General features: G+C 64.1%; 3 protein-coding genes across 11 annotated transcripts; all 3 read left to right on the top strand.

Moving 5' to 3' along the window:
- The first annotated feature begins 683 nt into the window (after positions 1-683).
- On the top strand, positions 684-5,953 carry ENTPD2 (ectonucleoside triphosphate diphosphohydrolase 2). 2 transcript variants are annotated; one of them, XM_077851515.1, is made up of 9 exons: positions 684-860; positions 2,089-2,206; positions 2,742-2,892; positions 3,058-3,217; positions 3,297-3,524; positions 3,991-4,245; positions 4,327-4,446; positions 5,131-5,265; positions 5,350-5,953. In XM_077851515.1, exons 1-9 carry the CDS (start codon positions 744-746, stop codon positions 5,551-5,553), a joined length of 1,488 nt encoding a protein of 495 aa, XP_077707641.1. In that variant the 5' UTR covers positions 684-743; the 3' UTR covers positions 5,554-5,953. The 2 variants fall into 2 exon arrangements, with proteins under 2 accessions (XP_077707641.1, XP_077707642.1); XM_077851516.1 differs by lacking the exon at positions 3,058-3,217 and having other exon boundaries at positions 3,467-3,524.
- A 1,459-nt stretch (positions 5,954-7,412) lies between these two features.
- On the top strand, positions 7,413-13,347 carry NPDC1 (neural proliferation, differentiation and control 1). 6 transcript variants are annotated; one of them, XM_077851511.1, is made up of 9 exons: positions 7,413-7,714; positions 10,272-10,418; positions 11,472-11,606; positions 11,708-11,878; positions 11,974-12,040; positions 12,114-12,198; positions 12,278-12,357; positions 12,702-12,798; positions 12,957-13,120. In XM_077851511.1, exons 1-9 carry the CDS (start codon positions 7,603-7,605, stop codon positions 13,023-13,025), a joined length of 963 nt encoding a protein of 320 aa, XP_077707637.1. In that variant the 5' UTR covers positions 7,413-7,602; the 3' UTR covers positions 13,026-13,120. The 6 variants fall into 6 exon arrangements, 4 of the variants coding, with proteins under 4 accessions (XP_077707637.1, XP_077707640.1, XP_077707639.1 ...); XR_013354034.1 differs by lacking the exon at positions 12,957-13,120 and adding an exon at positions 13,236-13,347 and having other exon boundaries at positions 7,415-7,714; positions 11,705-11,882; XR_013354033.1 differs by having other exon boundaries at positions 7,415-7,714; positions 11,705-11,882; positions 12,957-13,011.
- A 2,634-nt stretch (positions 13,348-15,981) lies between these two features.
- FUT7 (fucosyltransferase 7) lies at positions 15,982-20,328 on the top strand. Of its 3 annotated transcripts, none has more exons than XM_077851508.1 (3): positions 15,982-16,393; positions 18,499-18,636; positions 18,722-20,328. In XM_077851508.1, exons 2-3 carry the CDS (start codon positions 18,624-18,626, stop codon positions 19,735-19,737), a joined length of 1,029 nt encoding a protein of 342 aa, XP_077707634.1. In that variant the 5' UTR covers positions 15,982-16,393; positions 18,499-18,623; the 3' UTR covers positions 19,738-20,328. The 3 variants fall into 3 exon arrangements, with proteins under 3 accessions (XP_077707634.1, XP_077707633.1, XP_077707635.1); XM_077851507.1 differs by lacking the exon at positions 15,982-16,393 and adding an exon at positions 16,437-17,849; XM_077851509.1 differs by lacking the exon at positions 15,982-16,393 and adding an exon at positions 17,888-18,086.
- Positions 20,329-21,271: the final 943 nt, after the last annotated feature.

Raw genomic sequence — 21,271 nt, 5'->3', positions numbered from 1 at the left:
GCTCTGAGCTCCCAGCACCCCCCAGGTTGAAGGGTAGGCCCTACCAGGATGAGCTTGGTGTCCCCAAGGTCTGACCCTACACTTGCAGCAACCTGCCATGCAGCCTAGGGCTGGGTGTGCACCACTGACCGGCTGGCCCTTTACTGCTTTGAGGGTATGGCAGGGATCCAGTTGGGACCCCACGTGGTTCCTGTCACTAGCAGTGCCTCCTTCTTTCAGGACCAGGCCAGGGAAAAGCTGGCCACTCCAGCCACCTGGTCCTCTGAACAAGGCTGTCTAGGGGCCAGTGCAGCCCATCCTTCCACGTAGGCCTCCTGCCAACGAGCCCAAGGACTCCCCTGGACAGGGCTGGGGCTCCCTAGCTACCTCTGCCCCAGGGATGCCCGCGTGTCCACAGGCAGCCCCGGGTGGCCAGCGCTAGCGGCAGGGGGACAGGGCTGGGGGTATGAGGCTCCCGGCGGGCCGGGGCGGCCAGGAAGAAACAGGGTGGGGGCCCGGAAGGGCGCCCGGGAGTGGGTGGGGAGGATGGGATCTGCCGCAGCTTCTCTCACCTGCGGGGCTGGCCCGGAGGTCGCCAGGCGGGCGGGCAGCCCTGGGCGGTCCCGGGCGGCCAGTGGGCGTGGCCAGCCGTGGACCGTGCCCGTCCGCGCCCCGCCCCCGCGCCTACCCGGCCCGCGCCCCGGCCCTCGGCCTCCAGCGCCCCGCAGCCCCTCGGCCGCCGCCTCGTCCGCCCGCGCCGGCCCATGGCGGGGAAGGTGCTGTCGCTGCTGCCGCCGTTGCTACTGGCTGCGGCGGGCCTCGCCGGGCTCCTGCTGCTGTGCGTCCCCACCCGCGACGTCCGGGAGCCGCCCGCCCTCAAGGTGCGTGCGCCCGCAGCGGGCGAGGTCGCGGCCCCCGGAGGCTCGGAGCCCAGCGGGGCCAGGCTGCGCCCGCGTGGCAGCCCGACGTCCACCCGGGGAACCCCCCTCCCCCGCTCCCGCCCTGCTCCCCGTGGCCGCAGCGGAGCCCGCGCGGGCGGGGCCGGGGCGGGAGGTGGGGGCTGCCTCTCCGCTCCTCAGATACAGCCCCGGGTGCCCCAGGCTGCGGCTGGACCAGGGTCCTCCGCCCCGCGCGCTCCGGGGACGCATCTGCTCCAGGCTCCAGACGAGGTGCCACAGGCATGGGGGCCCAGGGACCCCTCCCCACCCTCCTGGAAGTCCTGACAGTGGCGGGGTGCCCTTTGAGCCACCAGGCAGGGTGCCCCAGGCTGCTCCGAAAGGAGTTGGAGTTGGGGAGGCCCAGGCGGGTCTCCAGGAGTCCCACGGCTCCTGAACTTGTGTGAAGGGGCATGGGCATGTGGGAGCTCTAAGCTCCAGGAGCCCAGGATAGGAGGTTGCAGGCATGGGTGCCGTGTAGCCAAGGGGAGCACTAGGGGGCTGGGGCTGGTGGGGCCTGACCAGCTGATGCTGCAGTCCCCAGGGTGGGGCAGAAGGTGGGAGTGGCCTGTTTCCGGGCTCAGGAGGGCATGTTCTCCAGGGGGTTCTCACTGTTGGAATCCCGGCCCTTCTTGCAATCACAGGGAAGGCCCATGTGGCCCCTCAGCTGGGCAGGACCCAGCTCTCACTGGTGCTGCCTTTGAGGCTCAGGGAGGGGGTGTCTCTAGGACCCCCTGAGGTTGGGCTCAGGTCAGAGACGTGGGGACAGAAAGGAGGAAGAAAGATTTGGGTGGAGGGGGTTCCTGCATCTGGGGTTCTCTTTCAGAACCTGGGGACCTCACATCCTCGGGACAGGGTTCCAAGGGTGGTCCCAAGACCCTTCTGACCCTGACAGAACCCCTTAGCCTGCCCTTGCCAGGAAGGTTCCTGCAGTCAGAAGAGGAAAGGCTGCTGGCCATTGACCCGGTCCCTATTCTCTCCCCACCCAAACTGTGTTTCTTTGCTTGTCCCTGCCGCCTGAGCCCCAGTACTTCATTCTGGGGTTCCAACCTTGCCACGGGGTGGGGTGGGGTGGGGTGGGGTGTGGTAGAGAGCTGGGGGGAGCCAAAGGACATGCCCTAAGGCCCCGGACCCTACCTCTACAGCTGAGCCCCGCTCCCCTTCCCTTCCCCAGTATGGCATTGTCCTGGACGCTGGCTCTTCTCACACATCCATGTTCATCTACAAGTGGCCTGCAGACAAAAAGAATGACACAGGCATCGTGGGCCAGCACAGCTCCTGTGAGGTGCACGGTAAGATCCCCTCTGGGTACCCCTCATCGTAGGGGCTCCAGGGCTCTCCCTGCCTTAGCCTCCGAGGTCATGAAGCCCCCTTTGCTTGATGCCACTGGGGACTGCTCCAGGAGGGAGCTGCAGGAGCTTCCAAAAGAGAGGCTGAAAACAAAACAAATCAAAACAAAACAAAAACAAAAACAAAAACAAAAAACAAAAGAGAGGCTGAGGGCAGTTCATTCTAGAAAGTAAGCCCCAGGTGGTGACTGGGTGACATGGGCCTTTCTCAGCCCAAGACTGGCACGCCCAGGAAAGCCCTTTAGGAGGCTAAGCTGTATTGACAATGCCTAGTGCTTTATCCTGGCACCTGTGTGCACACCCAGGGGCAGGCAGCAGCCTCAGGGACTGGGTGGCCCACAGGCAGGTGGGTCCCTTTGTCTCTGAGGGCTTGAGCTGGGAAGGTGTGTCTAAGCTGCCACCTGGTTCAGGAGCCTCCTGGCCCATGGCTTACCCAGGGGCTGCTGTCAGGCTGGGGCCGATTTCCGTCTCCCTCTAGGAGGGGGCATCTCCAGCTACGCAGACAACCCTTCCAGGGCTGGCCAGAGCCTGGTTGAATGCTTGGAACAGGCACTTCAGGAGGTTCCCAGAGAGAGACATGTGGGCACGCCCCTCTACCTGGGAGCCACAGCAGGCATGCGCCTGCTCAAGTGAGTGTGCCCGCCCCCTGACCTGCCCGACTTCTACAAGAGCCTCAGCACAGGGTGGCCCCCCGCACACCCTCAGCAGTGGCCTTGGGCAGGCACGATGCCGCCCAGCCGCAGGACCTTGGCTACTTGGGGAGGACACCCCTCAGAGTCCTCCCTGTGTTCCAGACTGACCAGTCCAGAGGCCTCGGCCAATGTGCTTGCGGCTGTGACCCAGACGCTGACCCAGTATCCCTTTGATTTCCGTGGTGCCCACATCCTCTCGGGCCAGGACGAGGGTGTGTTTGGTTGGGTGACCGCCAACTACCTGCTGGAGAACTTCATCAAGGTGGGCCTGCTGGCCAGCCCAGTGAGCCAGGGGGCGTGCGGCCCACCCACTGGCTGACTCCAACCTCCACTCCCCACAGTATGGCTGGGTGGGCCAGTGGTTCCGGCCAAGGAAGGGGACTCTGGGGGCCATGGACCTGGGGGGCGCCTCCACTCAGATCACCTTCGAGATGGCCGGCCCAGCTGAGGATCCCACCAATGAGGTCCAGCTCCGGCTCTACGGCCAGCACTACCGTGTCTACACCCACAGCTTCCTCTGCTATGGCCGTGACCAGGTCCTCCTGAGGCTGCTGGCTGGTGCACTACAGGTGCCTCACCACCCCTGGCCCACCTGCTCCCACTGTGCCCTCCTTGGGGGAAGGGGGTGAGAAGGGATGGGAGGAGCCAAGAGTCCAGAGTGGAGCCTGGACTGAGGATGGCCGCTCTGGGAACCAAAGCTGGGCTTTACTCAGCTGGCAGGACAGATGCACAAGGATCTTGCACACACAAAAGCCACGTGGTGGGGGTGGGTCTAGTGAGTGCCTGGCTAGGGGGAAAGGAGGCCCAGGGCCAGGCATCCAGAGGCCAGGGGTGCCTGGCCGGGGGGTGGGTTTTGTCCGTCAGATGATGGGGAGCCGTGACTGGCCCTGAGCACAGAAGTGATGCCGCCAAAGTGGGACTTACGGGAGATTCCTCAGGCGGGTCCTCTGGGGGGCTCTCAGGGATCCTGGGCTGGGGGTGGCAGCAGTGCTTGGTGTAGGGCTGATGCCTCACGCACCCCTGCATTCCTCCCAGACCTATGGCTTCCACCCTTGCTGGCCGAGGGGCTATTCGAGCCAAGTGCTCCTTCAAGACGTGTATGAGTCTCCGTGCACTGCGGCCCAGCGGCCCCAGACCTTCACTGGCAGCACCAGGGTCAACTTGTCGGGGACCAGCGACCCCGCCCTCTGCCGTGGCCTCATCTTGGAGCTCTTCAATTTCTCCTCCTGCCACTTCTCCCAATGCTCCTTCAATGGCATATTCCAGCCCCCTGTGGCTGGGAACTTCATTGTGAGTGAGGGTCTGGGGCTGGGGGCGGGTGCCCTGTTGTGGGTGGGGTCTGTCCTAGGTATGGCTGTCCCCTCCTCGCAGGGCTTCTCTGCCTTCTTCTACACTGTGGACTTCCTGAGGACCGTGATGGGGCTGCCTGTGGAGACCCTGCAGCAGCTAGAAGTTGCGGTTGTCACCATCTGCAACCAGACATGGAGTGAGGTAAGCCCTACCCGTGCCCTGCTGGGGCTGTGCCAAGGGGCCTGGACAGCACTGGGCTGCCCTGAGGCCCAGAACCTAGATTGGGAGGACAGAGGGAAGAGCAAAGGCCCTACGGCAGCAGGGCGCATGGGGTGAAGTGGGGTGAATAGGAATAGCAGAGCTTAGGGGCAGGGGAGTGAGGCTTTGAAGAAAAGTTGCAGGTTTCTGGCTTCTGCCACTATAGTTAGACACCTGCCAAGTAAGGGAAGCGGTGTTTTCACAGGTGGAGCATGGGGTGCCTGCCAAACCTTGCGAGAAACACTGTCTCAGGGCTCTGGTGGTGGCAAAGGCCCATCCTGTCTTCTCCAAGTCTAGTCTCAGGCAGATGTGGGGGGTGGCTGGAGAGGTGGGAGGCAAAAGGTTAGCTCAAGGTCCACACTGAAGGTCTGGTGCTTCTGTGCCCCTGACCTCACACACGGTTGCTGCTGGCCTGCTGCTTCCTGGGTGGCTGTCCCTGGGGTCTCCTTGAGGTCCACCTCCAAGGCAGGGGTGCCTACTGCCATCGGCGGTCACACTGCTGGTCCTGGAGGGAAATTTCCACCAGGGGCTGGCCTCTGGGGGACCGTGCTGGGGTAGGGTCACCTGTCCTCTGGGCTGAGACCTCCCAGTGGTCACTGGCCCAACAATGTTCCCTTCATGTCCCAGCTGCAGGCCCGGGTCCCCGGGGAGCAGGCCCGCCTGCCTGACTACTGCGCGGTGGCCACATTCGTGCAACAGCTGCTGAGCCAGGGCTATGGCTTCCAGGAGCATACCTTCCGTGGGGTAACCTTCCAGAAGAAGGTGGGAGCCTGTGGTTGGCAGGGCACAGAGGGGCGGGGCCTTTGGGGCTGTATGGAGTAGCTGAGGCCTGCGGGTCGCCCACAGGCCGGGGATACCACGGTGGGCTGGGCGCTTGGCTACATGCTGAACCTGACCAACCTGATCCCCGCCGAGCCACCGGGAATGCGCAAGGGCACAGACCTCAGCGCCTGGGTGGCCCTGGTCCTGCTCTGCACTGCCATCCTGCTGGCCGCTGCTGTCCTGCTGCTGCGTCGGGTGCGCGCTGCCAAGTTGTCCAGTACCATCTAGGGCCACACTGGTGGCTCTGGCCTGTCGCCGCTCCACTCCTACCCCCGGTGCCCTCACCATACTCCACACACCCGCAGCACCTCTGCCCCCCAGTGTCACCCCCACTGAGCCAGGGATGCTGGCATGCAGCCCACAGGGGCCCAAGTGGGTGAACAACAGTGAATCTAGGCCTGGCCAGCTCCCTGCAGTCTCCCCAAGCCTGCCCGGTCTCCTGCACCCCCCTTCCTGGCACCCAGGACCCAGACACCCCGCAGCCCTCAGCCCACAACTTCAGCGAGTTAGGCCCTGGAGCCCCCGCACTCTGTGGGGTCTGTGTCTGCAGGAGGAGGATGGTCAGGCCTACGCTCTGGGAACACAGTGCCTACTTGTGAACATTTTATAATAAAAACTTTCTAGAGCAGCAGAGAACATTCATAGGGTGGGGCGCCGGAGCCACTGCCTGTCCTCCCTCCCCACAGCTGAGCTGGCCAGGACGAGCCCTGGCTAGTCCTAAGGGTGGCCCCAGGCTCTTCCTCCTTCCTTCCTCTCTGGGCCCAGACATGGATCGGTGAAGATCCTGCTCTCCTCCACGGCTGGCCCAAGAGTCCCAGAGTCTCTTGAGTCTTCTCTGGCCAGCAGGGCCCTGCAGCCCCTCCAGATCGGCATCCGTGACCCAACCAAGACTGGCACCCGGGCCCTGGCCTAGAGCTGGCCTGGGGGTGAGGGTAGAGAGTGGACAGATGGTGGAAGTGAGGGTCCTGGGCAGGGCAGCTGTCTAGAGCAGTCTGCTGGAAGGGACTGGGGGACAGGGCAGACCCTTGGCAGGAAGTGGTGCTGGGGGGCTGCTGAGATGAGGACCAGGGGGGTGCAGGGCCCCATTGCTCAGAGAAGAACAGTGAGAGGAGCCAGCGTAAAGCCCAGGTGCCCTGACACTGAGGCACAGCTCCCTCCTGCCTGGGTATGGCCTTCTGCATCTCCAAGACATGCCAGTTTCCTCCACCTGCTGCTCCCGCAGCCTCCTCCCCAAGCACTGGTTTCCTGCGCGAGAAGGCACGGTTTTACTCTGTCTTCCTGCTCCTCAGCCTTTCTAGAAAGTGAGCACAGACACGATGGACAGCACCCTGAGGGGAGAATGGCTGTGCTAGCTTCACTCACACATCTCCACCTTCTGGAGGTTTTCAGCCATCCACAACCCTGAGGGCAGCCGGCCCTGTCTTCGGGGCTCTGAGGGGAAGCCTGGGGTGTGAGGTGAGGCAGAGGGAGGTTTCCCAGGTGGAATGCGTGGGTGTGCTCTCTGGAGCAACAGGTACAGTGCAAGGGGGTGCATCCATAGGTGCCTGTGGTCCTGAGGCCTCCCGGAGCTGAAGGCTGTCACCCAGGGACCGTGGACAGCTCCCAGCCATCCCTCACCAGCCGCTCCAGGTCACTCTTGCCCCCTGGTGGCCTCCCTGAGCGCAGCCGCCCCATTCCAACCTTAGTGTTCACCAGCACCGGCCTCGTTCCAGGCGTGTGTTTGCCTTTACCAGGTGCCTCTGAGCGCCCAGGTGCGTCTTTGGACGCAGCTGTCCATCAGTGTGTGCCGGGTATCCCCGTGCTCCCGGGGCTAGCGCCTCCAGGCCCGGGACAGGTCCCCTGCTCCAAGCGGGGTGGTGGCTGCGTGGAAACTGGCGACAGAGTGGGGACTCGAGGGAAGTGTGTCCCGGGGAGGCCCCCCCAAGCCTAGCCGGGCCTGAGGAGAACAGAGGTCCCCAGCCACAGAGGCCGCAGAAGCCGAGGCGCCCGGAGGCCTGGAGCGCTGGGGAGGAGGGGGGAGGGGGGAGGGGGCGCAACCTGGAGACGCCGGCCCGCCCCCTCAGGTGGAGCGCGCAGGCGCAGTCCCTGAGAGCCTCCCGCCGCCGCGCCTGCATCCCGGATCCTCTGCCGCAGCGTCAGCGCCGCCGCCTCCTTTCCTCCTCCGCCTCCACCTCCGCCCCCTCCGCCGCCGCCGCCGCCTCCCGGACGCGGCGCCCGCCGCCCGCGCCGAGCCCCGGGCCGCGCGGTGCCATGCTGCCCCGGCGGCGGCGCTGAAGGATGGCGACACCCGTCCCTCCGCCCTCCCCGCGACACCTGCGGCTGCTGCGGCTGCTGCTCTGCGGCCTCGTCCTCGGCGCGGCCCTGCGCGGGGCCTCCGCCGGCCGCCCGGGTGAGCGAGAGCGGCCTGGGATCGCGGAGCTGCGCGGCGCCCTCGCCCTGCCCGCCGCCGCCCTCGCCGCGGGCCCCGCCTCGCCCGAGAGGCGGTAAACAGGCTTGGCCCGGAGGGCGCGGCGCCCCGGCCGCCGCAGGGCTCCGCTCGCTCCACGGGCCTTCTCTGGGGCTCCTGGCGGCGACCCTGAAGTTCACGCTCGTCCTGTCTTTGTCTCTGGGTCCGTGGGCCGGTGCTGTGTCTGTGTCTGAGGACGGATCCGTCCGGGTGGGCCCGCCGCCGGCTGCCTGTCCGCGCGTCCGTGCGTGTGCACTTCCCGGGCTCCGTGGGCGCCGGCGAGGCCCCAGGGGTCTGGCGGCCTCGCTGCTAGCGTCTGTCCCGGGGTCGGGGTCGCGGTGCTGGGCTGCCTGTCCCCAGGCCTCAGGTGGTGTTGGGCACGAACCTTGCTTTGCTGCCATGGGTGGGGGTGGGGGTGGGGGTGGGGGCTGAATTGTCCCAGGCTTAGGGGCTTGTTCGGGCTCCAGTGGGGGCAGGAGGTAATGCCCTGGGGGGCCCTCTTGGTGGTAGGGCAGAGCTTGAGAAGCCCACAGACCTGGGAGACCCTCCCTGCTTCCCAGATGGGCCCCGGGGCTCCAGGCGGGAAGGTCTGCAGGAACCCAGGATGGAAAACGCATCCCAGCCCAGGGCTGAACTGGGAGATTGTGCTCATGCATTCACTCACTACTGGCTATTTTTAGCCCACTTTACAGATGGGGAAACTGAGGTACAAAGAAGCTATGTGGCCTAGCTGGGATGCCAGCCTGGGCCTTGTGGTTCTGTGTGCGTGGCCTCTAGAGGCCACATCAGGGCAGGCTTCCTCCTGGGCTTAGCACCCGTGGACAGGAAGCCGGAGAGCGGGAGAGTGGGACTGGCCAGCAATAATGAAGGCTGCTTGCAGAGAACCTGGCTCTAGGGCATGCAGGGTGGGGCCTCCTGAGGAAATGGAGTGTAGCCCGTGTGCTAAGCCCCTGGGGTGGGCTGGTGACATCCCAGCTGCTCCCAGATGCAGGGTGTGGTGCTGCCGCCCTCCACCTGCCGCTATTCCGGAGATCTCTTCCTGCACGCCAGGGCTGGAGGGGAGACTTCCTCAGCATTAGCTGGGTGGCAGCCCTGTCTTCCTAGGCTGGGGAACCGGGAATGTCTGGAGGCCTCTGGAACCCAGACCCTAGAAGCAGCTTTGTGCTTGAGGCCTCTACCCTTGGCCTGGGCACTCTGCGGTCTCAGCACCAGGAGAGGGACTGTCTGGCTCCCCAGGCACCCAACTGGTGGGTGGGGTCCAGAGTGATGTGCTGGCACAGGCTTAACGTTTAACCAGCCTACGCCCCAGGCTGGCTCTATGATACTGGTGCCTGCTGACCCAGGTGGTATAGGGTGGGGGTCCCCTGGATGGGAGTCTGCCTGCTGCAAGGGCTGCTGGAATGCCCTACCTTCAGAGAGGAGGCTGGGAGTGTCAGGTTACCAAGGAAACCAAGTCAGCCCAGCCAAGGTCTGGAGAAGGACAGAGCCCAGCACTCCTTGATCCTCCGCGTACCTTGGGCCCCAGTGGCCCTCCTGCCATGGGGGGTGGGGGCTGGGCCCAGAGGAATAGTCTGGTCCTCCAGATATACCCCATCCCAGCCTCCTCAACCAGGATTGACAGTCCTGCTGGGTATCTCCCTGGGTCCTCTAGCTCTGCTGTCCCATAACTGGGGCCAGTGTACCAGGCCTTAGGGCATTCCCTAGCTTTGAGGCAACTTGCCTTCTGTGTCCCAGAAGGGAAACTGAGGGCTGGAAGGCTACTGCTTTCTGTCCCCCAGCATCAGGATGGGACCCATTGGCCATCTATACAGGACACCGTAGTTAGGGCCCAAAGTCCCAGGGACTTCCTAGTCACTGGCAGTGTGACTGCGGGGGTGACCCTGGTCTGGCTTCTGTATCTCAGGCAAGTATGGCTTGCTGATCCCAATCTAGGTCTCCCCAACCCAGCTTCTCTGTGCTTCAGAGACAAGCCAGAGACCAGACACAGGGAGAGTGACCATCTTCCATCTATGCCTAGGGCTGTAGGCACTTGCAGGGCCCTTGGCTTCCAGCTCTGCCCTAGGGCTGTGGGATGACACAATGGGACTTGTAGGGCAGCCCTGATGTGGTGAGAGAGGTGGGTGGCCCCACTTTCTAGGGCTCCCAGCCTGGGTAGAGGGGTTAGGGCTTGCTTGGGGCATGTTGAGACCAGAGGCAGGACCTAGAGGGCTGCCTGGCCCCGGCTGGGAGAGCTAGTGTTCCGTCTAGGGCTGAATCAGGCCTGGAGGTAGAACTCTGGGGAGTGGGTGGGGCAGGAGAGTTCCGATAAGTGTTGGGAAGGCTTGTCTTCCTGGTCCTGATCTCTGGCTCTTGGGAGGAAGGGCCTGCCCAGAACAATGGCCGGAGCCAGGCCAGCCTGGGTCAACTGTGTGGGGGAGGGGGGCCAGGGCAGTACCGCCTCCATGCAGGGGCTGAGCTGACCAGGGCGGTGATCCAGCTCTGCCTTCTGCTTCCTTCCTAGATGCAGCTGCCTGTCCTGGGAGCCTGGACTGTGCCCTGAAGAGGCGGGCACGGTGCCCCCCAGGCGCGCATGTCTGTGGGCCCTGCCTTCAGCCCTTCCAAGAAGACCCACAAGGGCTCTGTGTGCCCAGGATGCGCCGGCCTGTGGGTATGGGAGAGAAGGGTGTCTTCCCCCCATCCCCTGCCCTCATACGTTTGCCACTCAGCCTCACCTCCTAGGTCCCCTGGGCTTCCTTGGGTACTGGAGACTCTTATGTCTCCAAGTGGCCTGGTGATCTTTCCAAATAGCGCCATCTCAGAGCCTGGCATCAGGCTGAGGGTTGGGGCAGTTATTCCCTACCAGGGCAAGGGTGTCCAGTGTGAAATGCTGAGATGATCCCAGAAGAGAAATCAGAGTTCCCCAATTGCTGCCTGGCCTCCTTGCCACGTACGCCCTCTTTCTCCGTGGCTCACTCATCCTGTGCAATCCATGTGCCTCACCGGGCGATCTTGGCCCAGAATGCTGGACAGCCAGCCAGGTGCCGAATGATTTCAGGTGTGATGGGGCATTACAGAGGGATGCTGGGGGTGCTGAAGTCTGGTGGGGCAGGAGGACCTTCTTGGAGGAACACGTTCCTGGCAGTGAGGGAGGCCAGGAATTGACGTGTGCAGGTCTGCTTCAGAAGGTGGCAGGTGCTCTGCTCCTTCCATGCTGTGCAGAGTATCTGTACTATGGGGCACGTGGCCCGGATGGGGGTGGAGGCCCAGCCACCAGCCCCGTCCCAACAGCTGCCCTCAGTTCCTACTGATTGACTGGTGTGTGTGCGTGCGTGCAGAATGGGGCCTCTCCCCGTTCCTTGAGGAGTCACTGCCTATCTTGGTAGAGAAGCCATGGAGTGATGCATGGGTAGCAGGTAGGGTGGGGGCACCCCTTCCCTTCTCCTGGCCTCTGCACATTCCCCTAACACCTCCACTCCATTGCTGTTGCCCCCACGTTCCTGGGAAAGCTGCTGCTCACAAAGACCGCTCTCAGCTGTCACCACACAGCAACTCAGGATGGCAGGGCTTGAGGCTACTCCCTGGTCCGATGGCCACCACTGGTGCCTGGGCCTGAGGTCTGGCTCCTGGATGGGCTGCACCTGCTCTGAAGGGCCACCTGCAGCTGGTGTTGCCTGCGAGGGGCTGGGGGCCTCTCCACCTGATGGCCCTTCACCCTCTCCAGGGGAGAGCCTGCCCAGGCCCCGATTAGAAGATGAGATTGACTTCCTGGCCCAGGAGCTGGCCCATCAGGAGCCACAGCCCCCCATGCTCGCTGCCCAGCCCCAGCCTGACAAGGGACAGCAGCACCTGGAGCCTGGTGAGACCCCCTCCAAGCCCCCGCCGCCCCACTTTGGGCCTCCCCACTCCTTTGACCCTGGGCTGGTCCTAGTGTTCTAACCTGCCTTCTCTCTGCAGCAGCCACCCTGGGGCTCTCAGAGCGCCGCCAGGGCCCCAACCTGGGCACCTCCTCTACTGGGGGAACCCCTGCACCCACACCCCACACCTCCTTGGGCCCCCCCGTGTCGTCAGTACCGGTGCACATTTCCCCCTTGGAGCCCCGGGGCGGGCGCGGTGACGGACTCGTCCTCGGTAGGTCTGTAGGGCCGTAGGGCCGGCCGGTCGCGGTGGGCAGGAGGCAGCCCCGCCCCGAAGGCCGCCCTCCCTCACCGCGCCCCTCCCCGCAGTGCTCATCGTGGCGAGCTCGGTAGCCGGCGCGGCCGCCGTCGCCGTGGCCGCTCTGTGCTGGTGCAGGTGAGCGCGGGGGGCCGGGCGGGCCGGGGCGGCGGGCGGCGTCTCCGCGGCTCTCAGGCTCCACTCCCCGCAGGCTGCAGCGAGACATCCGCCTGACCCAGAAGGCCGACTACGCGGCCCCGCAGGCGCCCGGCTCCCCCGCCACGCCCGGGATCTCGGTGCGTCGCGTCGCCCCGCCCCGCCCCGCCCTTCGGGCGCCCGCCGCCGCGCCCTGACCCCCCTGCCGTCTCCCCGCAGCCTGGCGACCAGAGGCTAGCGCACAGCGCCGAGATGTACCACTACCAGCACCAGCGGCAGCAGATGCGGTGCCTCGAGCGGTGAGAGGCCGCACCCCGTCCGCCCCTCCCATACTGGCCGCCCCGCCCCCCTGCGCCCGTCACAACACTCGCCCCGCACCCGGCACCCCCACCTTCACTCCTGCTCTCAACACCCCCCCCCAGCCCTTCCCTCCACCTGGCACCCCGCCCTGCTCCTGCACACCCCCCTACACTGGGCAGCCCCCCCGCCCCCGCCCCATCCCTGCACCCGTCACAACACCCGCGGCCCCTGCACGGGCCATCCCCCCCTGCTCTGGGCCCAGGTGGGCAGAGCCCTTCTGATGGTCCGGGGCCCTGGCACCTGGAGGGGGTGGGAGGACCTAGCCATCCTGCCTCCTACCCAGGCATAAAGAGCCGCCCAAGGAGCTGGAGTCATTGTCCTCAGACGAGGAGAACGAAGATGGTGACTTCACCGTGTACGAGTGCCCGGGCCTGGCCCCAGTGAGTCCTGCGGCAGGAGTGGCTGGGTAGGGGGGTGGGGGGGAGGGGCTGGGGCAGGGGTTGGGGGAGTGGAGCCCAGCAGGGACTTAACCATCTCCTGGGATGGGGTCGTTCCCCGTGCGCCCCCACCCCTGCCCACCTGACCCCGGCCTTCACAGACCGGAGAGATGGAGGTCCGGAACCCGCTGTTCGACCACTCCTCGCTGTCTGCACCCCTGCCGCAGTGACCTGAAGGCTGCTGCTACCTTCTCCCGGACTGCATGGCCCACGGGCAGGGAGGGCAGGGCTCCGAGTGTCCCATTAAAGAGACCATGTTCTGACAGTGGGCGTGCTTGTGGCTGGGCCAGGGCACAGGGTGGGGTGGGGGTGGGGGCGGGAACCCCTTACGAAGGAGACTCAGCCCCCTTCTGTCAGGGACCTTCTCTTTCGTCTTGCAGCTGTCCTCTTGAGTCTGAACCCCCAGTGAGGGGCTGGGGAGAACCCTAGAGACCAGGCATGGATGAGGAATCCTGGAAACAAAACCAATTAAAATACGTTTCAAACCTGTCATGTTGGCATGCTAGAGACTGACCTCCATCCCATCATTTGGGGTGTGGTGCATGGACCCTGTAGGGGAGGTCTGGGGCTTCCTCCTGCATGCCCAGAGATGGTGTCGGGGGGTGCATGTCTGTGCCCTGCTTCTGCTGGGAAGGATCTTCTCACCCCCTGCTGGGGAAGAGACTTCATTTTTCTTCCAACACAGATCACCCCTATCCTTTCCTCCTGTAGGCCTCTCCCCTACTGAAACCTCTGTCTCAAGTAGGGAAGGGAGAAGTAAAGTACATGGCCAGGCTGGTCTGGTGTTGGTGTCACTCCCCCAAAGCTCCCATTCCACCTATGCTAAAAAGAGCAGGGCTGTGAGGGGAGTGGGGACCCACAGACACCTGGCCGTGGGCACCCAGACTCCATTTCTGCTATTGTCCACCTGGGCTAGAAGGCGGGAAGGAACAGGATGCAGGCTCTGAGTGTGGGTTTGTGCCAGGAACCACAGAGGCCCCTGGGTTCTTGCAGCATGTGTGTGTGTGGGGGGGGGGCGGGTAGGGGGGCATGGTAGGCAGAGGGATCTGAGGGCCAGTGTAGGCCAGCTAAAGAGACAGGTGGTGGGGACCCCGAATGTCAGGAGCTGGGTCTTGGCCCACCCCTGCCACCCACCCTGGAGCAAGGAGGCTGCTGGAAGGAAGAGTGCCCTTCAGATGAAGGTGCAGAGCAGGAGGTTGCACTACAGGATCCAAGGTGCAGAGGCTGGGTGGGGAGGGACTTCTGGGGCCCAGGGAGCAGTGGGGCCTGCTGTGGATCCAGGGCAGGGATGGACATGTCTGCCACCTGAGGCTGGGAAGGGCACAGGTTGGATTCAGAAGCCCCATACTGGTTTCTGGGAATGGGTGTTCAGAGAATTCTGAACTTCTGGCCCCTGGGTAGATGGGGGTAGGTCGGAGAGGGGAAAACGAGGCCCATTTGGGACAGGTGGGTTCCTAAGCAGAGATGGGGGGCTGCGCTGGGGAAATGGGTTTGCCCTAGCTGGGAGCGAGTGGCTTGTCCTAAAGCAAGACATCTTTAGGGCCAGGGACCATCCACCCTGAATCCTGGGCTGTGGCCTTGGGCTGGCTCTCAGCTGGGAGCCTCAGTTTCCCTTTTGTGCAGCAGTGTGGGAGACAGCAGAAGGCAGAGGAGCTAGGAACCTGTGGGAGGTGAGGGCAGGGTGCCAAGGATCGTGTATCCACTGGCACCTGCTCTGTGCCATCCGGAAGGCATCTATGGAGGACGTGGGGTGTGGAGCTGTTCAGCCTCACTCAAGACGGCTCAGGTGTCTGGCTGGCTGGCTGGCGCCCACACGCCTAGGGCCAGGAGGTTCCCCTGACATCTGGGGTCTTGCCCACCTCCTGTGGAGTGATCTGGGCAGAGAGTAGCCGCCAAGGCCCCCAGCCTGCCCTCCAGGAGCCTCCATGCCTAGTCCCCAGGGCCTCAGGCAGGAGGGTCTCCCTCTGGAGCAGCTGCAAGGAGACAGGAATGGGAATGTCCAGGCCAGAGGATGCAGGGTGGGGTGGGCTCCTCTGGGTAGTGGGTGCTCCCTCAGCCTGGCTCCTGGCTCAGCTTGGCAGCCCACCCCCCACCGGGCTCCTTTGGCTTCCTTGGCCTCTGGCTAGCTTAGACAGAGCCAGTCCCTGCTTCCTCACACAGGTCCCACATACAGTGGGCGGCCCCAAGGCTGGGCCCTGGCATCCAGGGAAGCCCTGTCTTCACAGGGACTCTGGAGACCCCAGTCCTGCGTGAGGGGCCCATGACCTTCCTCCCCACCACCTATAGCCTCGGAGCCCCCTGCTGCTGCTCCTGCTGCTATCTAAGCCCTTGCCCATGAGCCACCTCCTTGACACAAAAGGCTGATCTGGTCTCTGCTCTCAGGGCCCGCCTGTGCTTCAGCCCCTTAGCAAACCTTCCCTGGTTTGGCATCCTGAGCACAGGTGACAAAGGGTAACATTCCTGCAGCCCAACATAGACCCTGAGGTGACACTCATCTATTTGGAGATGCCCCCACACCTGCGAGACCATGGGGGGAAGGCCACGCTTGGCACAGAATGTAGGGTAGAGTAGTCCCTTAGCCAAGACCCTACAAGGTATGAACCTGTCCCTCTGCAGGCCCCAGGAGAGGGTGCTCTTCTCCAGCAGGTCAGACACAGTCTCCTGTCAGCCTGGGTAACTGGCTGGGCTGGTGCCCGATTCCTAGTACCCTACAACACCCCCACCCCAGCTGTGCCGCCCACCAGAGCAGGTGTGTAGAACAGAGAGAGCCGAGCCCAAGTCAGGCTCAGGGCACAGAGGTCCCGCCAGCCTCTCTTGCATGAGGACGTGAATATGCCCACTGGGCTGGGCCTAGGCAGGAAGGGAAGGAAGGGAGCAGGTGCTGCACGGCGGGCCTCCACCCGTGTCCTCCAGGCAGGGGAGCTGCCCATCCTGCTGCAGCCCTCCTGCTACAGCCCCAACCTGGAAGCTCCCCAGCTCCCTGCCCCTCTCTGCATCCACCTTCCAAAGGCGTTCCCTGACCCCCGCCCCCCCCCCCCCAAAACTCATCTTGTCATCGTCGACAATAAAGCACACTCCTCTCCGCAGCCTTGGCTCCCTCCTCTGCAGGAAACAGGTGGCTCTGGGGCACAGCCACCAGGGGGCTTTCCGGGCACACAGGCACCTGGGCATCCATCCGGCCTTTGCTTCCCTCAAGATAACACCTGGGGCGGGTGGACAGCTGGGCTCTGGCCTTCTCTCCTGAGACAAACCCCCCTGGGGGGCTAAGGCCTGGTCTGCCTCCCCCACCACTCTGGATGCTGTTTCTGCAAGAGGAGGCGGTCAGCAGGCCAGTGGCCCATCCTCTATCTGTGCCAGGGCCCCTGGGTTTGCTGTTTCTTCACCAGTTCCCCTGCCCCGCCTGGGGAGGCTGGCCCTGCGGCTGCCCTGAGAGAGTAACAGTGTGTTCCTGATTCCAAGCTACTCATGGGCGGTGGAGCTGGAGTTGGGTGCCCACCAGTGTCCCAGTGAGTCACGGGGCCTAGTGTGAGATGGAACGGTGAGGCCCCCACTTTCCATTTGACTCATGCTGTCTCACCTTCTTTGCTTTCCTCAGAGAGCCTTTCATTCTGACCTGTTTCTGGGCCAAATCTCAGGGCCCCATTTGCCAGCCTGCAGGTTCCCACGATAGGGGCCCCGGGGCTGCCAACCCGTGTGGCAGATATGTGACGAAGGAGCGGTGGACCCAGGGCGGAGGAAGGGGAGGCTCCTTGAGTCCACCCAGGAAGGGAGCAGTCTGTGGGTATGGGTGAGGCCTGTGGCAAGGGCCACGGCCACCCTGGCCATGCAAACAGGAAGGGCAGGGGTGCTGGCAGCCAAAAGAAGGATCAGCTCCTTTCCACATGCTTCTACCACCTTCTGGGTGCCCGCCCCAGAGAGAAGAGGTGGGCTAAAGTAATGCCGGAAGGCAGGGCGTGGCTCCTCTGCGGTCCCCCTGCCAAGGAAGAGATGCAAGGGTGGGGCCCCATGGCCATCTCCCTAAACGTCGGGGTTGCCAAAGGGACGTGGGCCAACCACAGCTGCTGGCTCTGGTCAGGACCTGGTGCCCGCTAGCGGGGAGTCAGGCCTGGTGGCTCTGTCCATACCAGATGGTCCCCACCAGATCCTACAGCCTCCCTTCCTGCCTTGGGTATTGCGCAAAGCCCCGCCACAGCTCAGAGGTTTTGCAGGGGCTGGGGAGCCCCAAAGATGCCAACTGCCCCCTCTCCTGTGCTCGCCTGCCTCTGTCTCCACTGTCAGCCTGCTGCCAGCTCCCTGGCTCCACCCCAGTAGCCGTCTGGTCCTTGTCGAGGGCAGGAGCTGGAGGAGGCCAGCAGCCCCAGATGCACAGAAGTGAAACAGGATGGGGATAGCAGGGTGGTGGAAGGCCCCCAGGATGGCATGGGGCAGCAGACCCAGCCAATAGTTCCCACATGCTCTTCCTTCCACGACACCTATCTCAGAGCCTTCCAGAATGGCACCGGCGTGAGGCCTTCAGATGCTGAGTGTGAGAGTCGGTCCCTGTCCTGCCACGTCTGGGACCAAGCAACGGTCCAGCCAGGGTGAAGGGAAGTGATAGGGCAGCAGCTCGGCTGAAGCTCTTCCCCAGGCCAGAGCTTGGGGAAGTCTGATAATGCTGACTGGCATTCGGTCTCTCCAGCTCAGAGGAACTGAAGCAGAAGGGGAAGGAACTGGACCTGCAGGCCTGGCCCCCAGGGCTGCTCAAAGGGTGGGGGTGGGGGAGGACAGGGCCTCTGGACGAGTGCCTTGTCCTTCCTGGAGCAGGCGCCAGCCCCTACCTGCCAGTGTCAGGGACACAGCGTCTCCTCCCCTTTCCAGTCTGGAAAGCCCCCTCTCTGTCCCCACCCCCATCCTGGGCTGTGGGGCCTGGAGTCCCCCAGGGCAGGCCCCTACCCCCATTCCAGCTCTTCCCAGGCTGGCCAGGACCCTGGACTTCTATGGACACGTGACCTTGGGTGAGGAAAGAAAGCAAAAGGGCCCTGCAGCCCCCCTGCGGCCAGGCCCAGGCTAGGCCTGGGACACGTGTTGTGGCCTCATGTGGGCCCCGGCACAGAGACCCCTTCTCTGGGAATCTGGGCTCCAGGACAAGGTGTCCTAGAGCTGCCAGAGGGCAGGTGGGGTGGGCTACCCAACTAGAAGGCAAGGGAGAAACCTCAGCCTCTTGGCAGATGGCTGAGCTCAGCACAGCTGCGGTATGAGCTTCTGGGGGCCGTGGCCGAGCAAGCCTTGAGCAGGGGAAGTGGGTGACACCACCTCGGGAGGGCAGCTCTGGCCTGGGGCTCTGTGCCCCCTGCCAGGGAAGTGTGCCCTGGGGGGTGGGCAAGGACTGGGTCCTTACATCCAGGGTATCCTTCTGGGGAGGGGGCCACCTCCACCTAGGGTGGCCTCACCTCATTCTGCCCCTGCCCAGCAGGTCATCCCCAGGCCCCTTCAGAGGCCAGCGGGGGGAGGGGGCATGATATTGGGCTCCAGATGGTGCCCCAGCAACTGGAGGCCTGGGGTGGGAGGTGGAGTGAGGATGGTGGTGGATGCCAAAGTTCACCTCCAGGGCGGGGGCAGGGGCGGGGCAGCAGCAGGAAGATACCCTGGTTTCTCTCATCTTAGGCAGATGAAAGGACAGGGCCTCTAGGCTGGGCTGCGCATGAGGGTGCAGCTGTGATTGCAGGGCACCTCTGCCTAGTGGCTGCTGTGATTGGAGATCCCCGGGTGACTGATTCTGGGTGCTGCAGATGAACAGTGCCGGTGAGTGTCTGGTCCCCAGGGAGGTGTGGGAGGATGGGGCCCTGGGGCAAGCCTGGGAAGACAGCATCTCCTGTGTCCCATGTAGGGTACAGCCTCTCCCGGAGGCTCCGGGCTGTGGGGGTCCTGGCCGGAGCCGCCCTGCTTTCTGCCATATGGCTCCTTTGGCTGCTTGGGTCACCCCCCACCGGAGGCCCTGCGCCCCCGCACACGCTCATCATCCTCATCTGGCACTGGCCCTTCAGCGACCGGCCCCCAGAGCTTCCCAGCAACACCTGCATCAGCTTTGGGGTGGCCCACTGCCATCTGAGCACCAACCACAGCCTGCTGGCCAGCGCAGATGCTGTGGTTTTCCACCACCGAGAGCTGCAGACCCAGCAGGCTCGTCTGCCTCTGGCCAAGCGCCCACGTGGACAGCCCTGGGTGTGGGTCTCCATGGAGTCGCCCAGCCACACCCACGGCCTTGGTCGCCTCGGTGGGATCTTTAATTGGGTGCTAAGCTACCGGCGTGACTCGGATATCTTCGTGCCCTATGGCCAGCTGGAGCCTCACCAGGGGCCTGCGCCGCCACTGCCGGCCAAGAAGAGGGTGGCAGCCTGGGTGGTGAGCAACTTCCAGGAGCGGCAGCGGCGTGTCCAGGTGTACCGGCAGCTGGCGCCTCACCTGCAGGTGGATGTGTTCGGCCGCGCCAACAGGCAGCCCTTGTGCGCTAACTGCCTGCTGCCCACCGTGGCCCAGTACCTCTTCTACCTATCTTTCGAGAACTCACAGCACCAAGACTACATCACTGAGAAGTTCTGGCGCAACGCGCTGGCAGCCGGCACGGTCCCTGTCGTGCTGGGGCCCCCGAGGGCCACGTACGAGGCCTTTGCACCAGCTGACGCCTTTGTTCATGTGGACGACTTCAGCACAGCCCAAGAGCTGGCCTCCTTCCTGGCTAACATGAACGAGAGCCACTATCGGCGCTATTTCGCCTGGCGAGACCGGCTCCGTGTGCGGCTGTTTGGGGACTGGCGGGAACGCTTCTGCGCCATCTGCACCCACTACCCCCACCTCCCCCGAGGCCAGGTCTACCAGGACCTCCAGGGCTGGTTCCAAGCCTGAGCTCTGGCCAGAGGGGGAGGCAGAGGAGGGTGGCGGGCGCTGGTGGTGTGGGTGGAAGGCTGGGTGTTGAAATCAAACCACCAGGCATCCGGCCCCCACAGGCAACCATCAGGTTAATACAGAGGCTGGGGTTGGAGGCCGGAAAGCAAGGGTAAGGGAGGAGTGGGCTGGTCTGGGCAGGCTGCCGGGAGAAGGAGGCTGCTGGGCAGGCATTTGGAGGGGAAGGTGAGGGCGGGAGTTAGTGGGGATGCTTGTTGCTAGTTGATCAAAGACACAGGCTCCCCAGGACCTCTCAGGATCCCCCTCCCCACCTTGATAAAACCCCGGGTGGAACAACTCTTCCCAGACTTGGGCTGGGAAAGGGCAGAGGCCAGGCCCTGGGGCTGGGGGCATGCCCTCTGGGGGGGACTTGCTCTGTCACTGAGGTCCCTTGGCTGGGGACGTGCAGGCACAGTGCCGGAGCCCCTGTGTGCCGACCTGTGCAAGGCCCTGGGGACACCGTGACAAGCAAGCCAGGATGCTGGCCTTCTTGCACCCTGCAGTCCACTCTGGAAGGGGCAGCGATCAATAAAGAACGAGAGGACAAAATAATGTGTGCAGAGTGTTGGCCTATCTGCCCTCCCCCTGCCACCTCACCCTCCTATAACACAGACTGCCCTGTTCTCCTCAAGGCCTCTGGGCCGCGTGCTCCAGAGACCCTCTCCCATACCGCTTGGCCCGTGCTCCTAGCTCCCTTCAACCCCTGCTAAGTCAATGGCATGACAGTCGAGGGCCTTCCCTGACGCCCAAAAGGCCAAGGTGGGTACAGATTAGGGGGTACCAAGGCCTGAAACCTGGCTGGGGTCTCAAAGGTGCAGCTTGCTGGAGGCCCTGGGATTTCATTTTCAGGCTGCAGGGGTGTCTGGGGTGTGACAGGATCTGATTTGTGATGTAGGGTTCTCTCTGCCCACATGGGCAGCCAGGGGAGCCCCCCCCCCGCCAGGGGAGGCAGGCTGCCTGTTGGGGGAGGAGAGGAGAAGCTGGTGCTACAGGCGGGGGCCCCAATGGGCTGAGCCCCTGGGGCAGAGGTCAGGATTTGTCCCTACCCCGGTGGGGGTGGGCTGCACCAGAAGGCAGGAAGCTGCCCCCTCCCTTGACAGTGGCTTGTGGGAAAGGCTTGCCAGTGATTTCCTGCCGTGACCTAGCTACACATGCTGACCCTCTGCCCTGCAACACTGGGAAGGAGGAGCTGGGAAGGGGCAGGCAGCTGCAATCCCCCAAAGCCTGCCATCCAGCATAGGGACCAGTCTATGTGCACCCCAGACACCGGACATCCCGTGGGCACGTGGGGAGACTGAGATTGGGGCAAAGCCATCAGAGCCACCCACAAGGGTCCCCTGCCGTCTGCTGTCCTCTGCTGGCCACCCTGGGAAGCTGCAGCCTGGTCCTCCGGAATTCACTGCCCACAGACTCCCATCTGCAGGGGCCAGAGCTGGTGGGATCTGGGGAGAAGAGTGAGCTCCCACCCCAGGGGGCACCCTGTTTCCTCAAGCAC

This window comes from Canis aureus, chromosome 16, assembly GCF_053574225.1.
Source record: "Canis aureus isolate CA01 chromosome 16, VMU_Caureus_v.1.0, whole genome shotgun sequence".
Taxonomy (NCBI): domain Eukaryota; kingdom Metazoa; phylum Chordata; class Mammalia; order Carnivora; family Canidae; genus Canis; species Canis aureus.
The sequence above is the reverse complement of the archived record's forward strand: the minus strand, read 5'-3'. Positions and strand labels throughout refer to the sequence as shown.

Excerpts from the sequence above, each read along its gene's own strand:
- NPDC1 (XM_077851510.1), top strand. The coding sequence starts at position 7,603 with ATGGCGACACCCGTCCCTCCGCCCTCCCCGCGACACCTGCGGCTGCTG. Across the intron at positions 10,419-11,471 it reads CAGGATGCGCCGGCCTGTGG|GGGAGAGCCTGCCCAGGCCC; the intron begins GTATGGGAGAGA and ends CACCCTCTCCAG. Across the intron at positions 12,041-12,113 it reads GCCGCTCTGTGCTGGTGCAG|GCTGCAGCGAGACATCCGCC; the intron begins GTGAGCGCGGGG and ends CACTCCCCGCAG.
- ENTPD2 (XM_077851515.1), top strand. The coding sequence starts at position 744 with ATGGCGGGGAAGGTGCTGTCGCTGCTGCCGCCGTTGCTACTGGCTGCG. Across the intron at positions 3,218-3,296 it reads TGCTGGAGAACTTCATCAAG|TATGGCTGGGTGGGCCAGTG; the intron begins GTGGGCCTGCTG and ends CACTCCCCACAG. Across the intron at positions 3,525-3,990 it reads TGCTGGCTGGTGCACTACAG|ACCTATGGCTTCCACCCTTG; the intron begins GTGCCTCACCAC and ends CATTCCTCCCAG.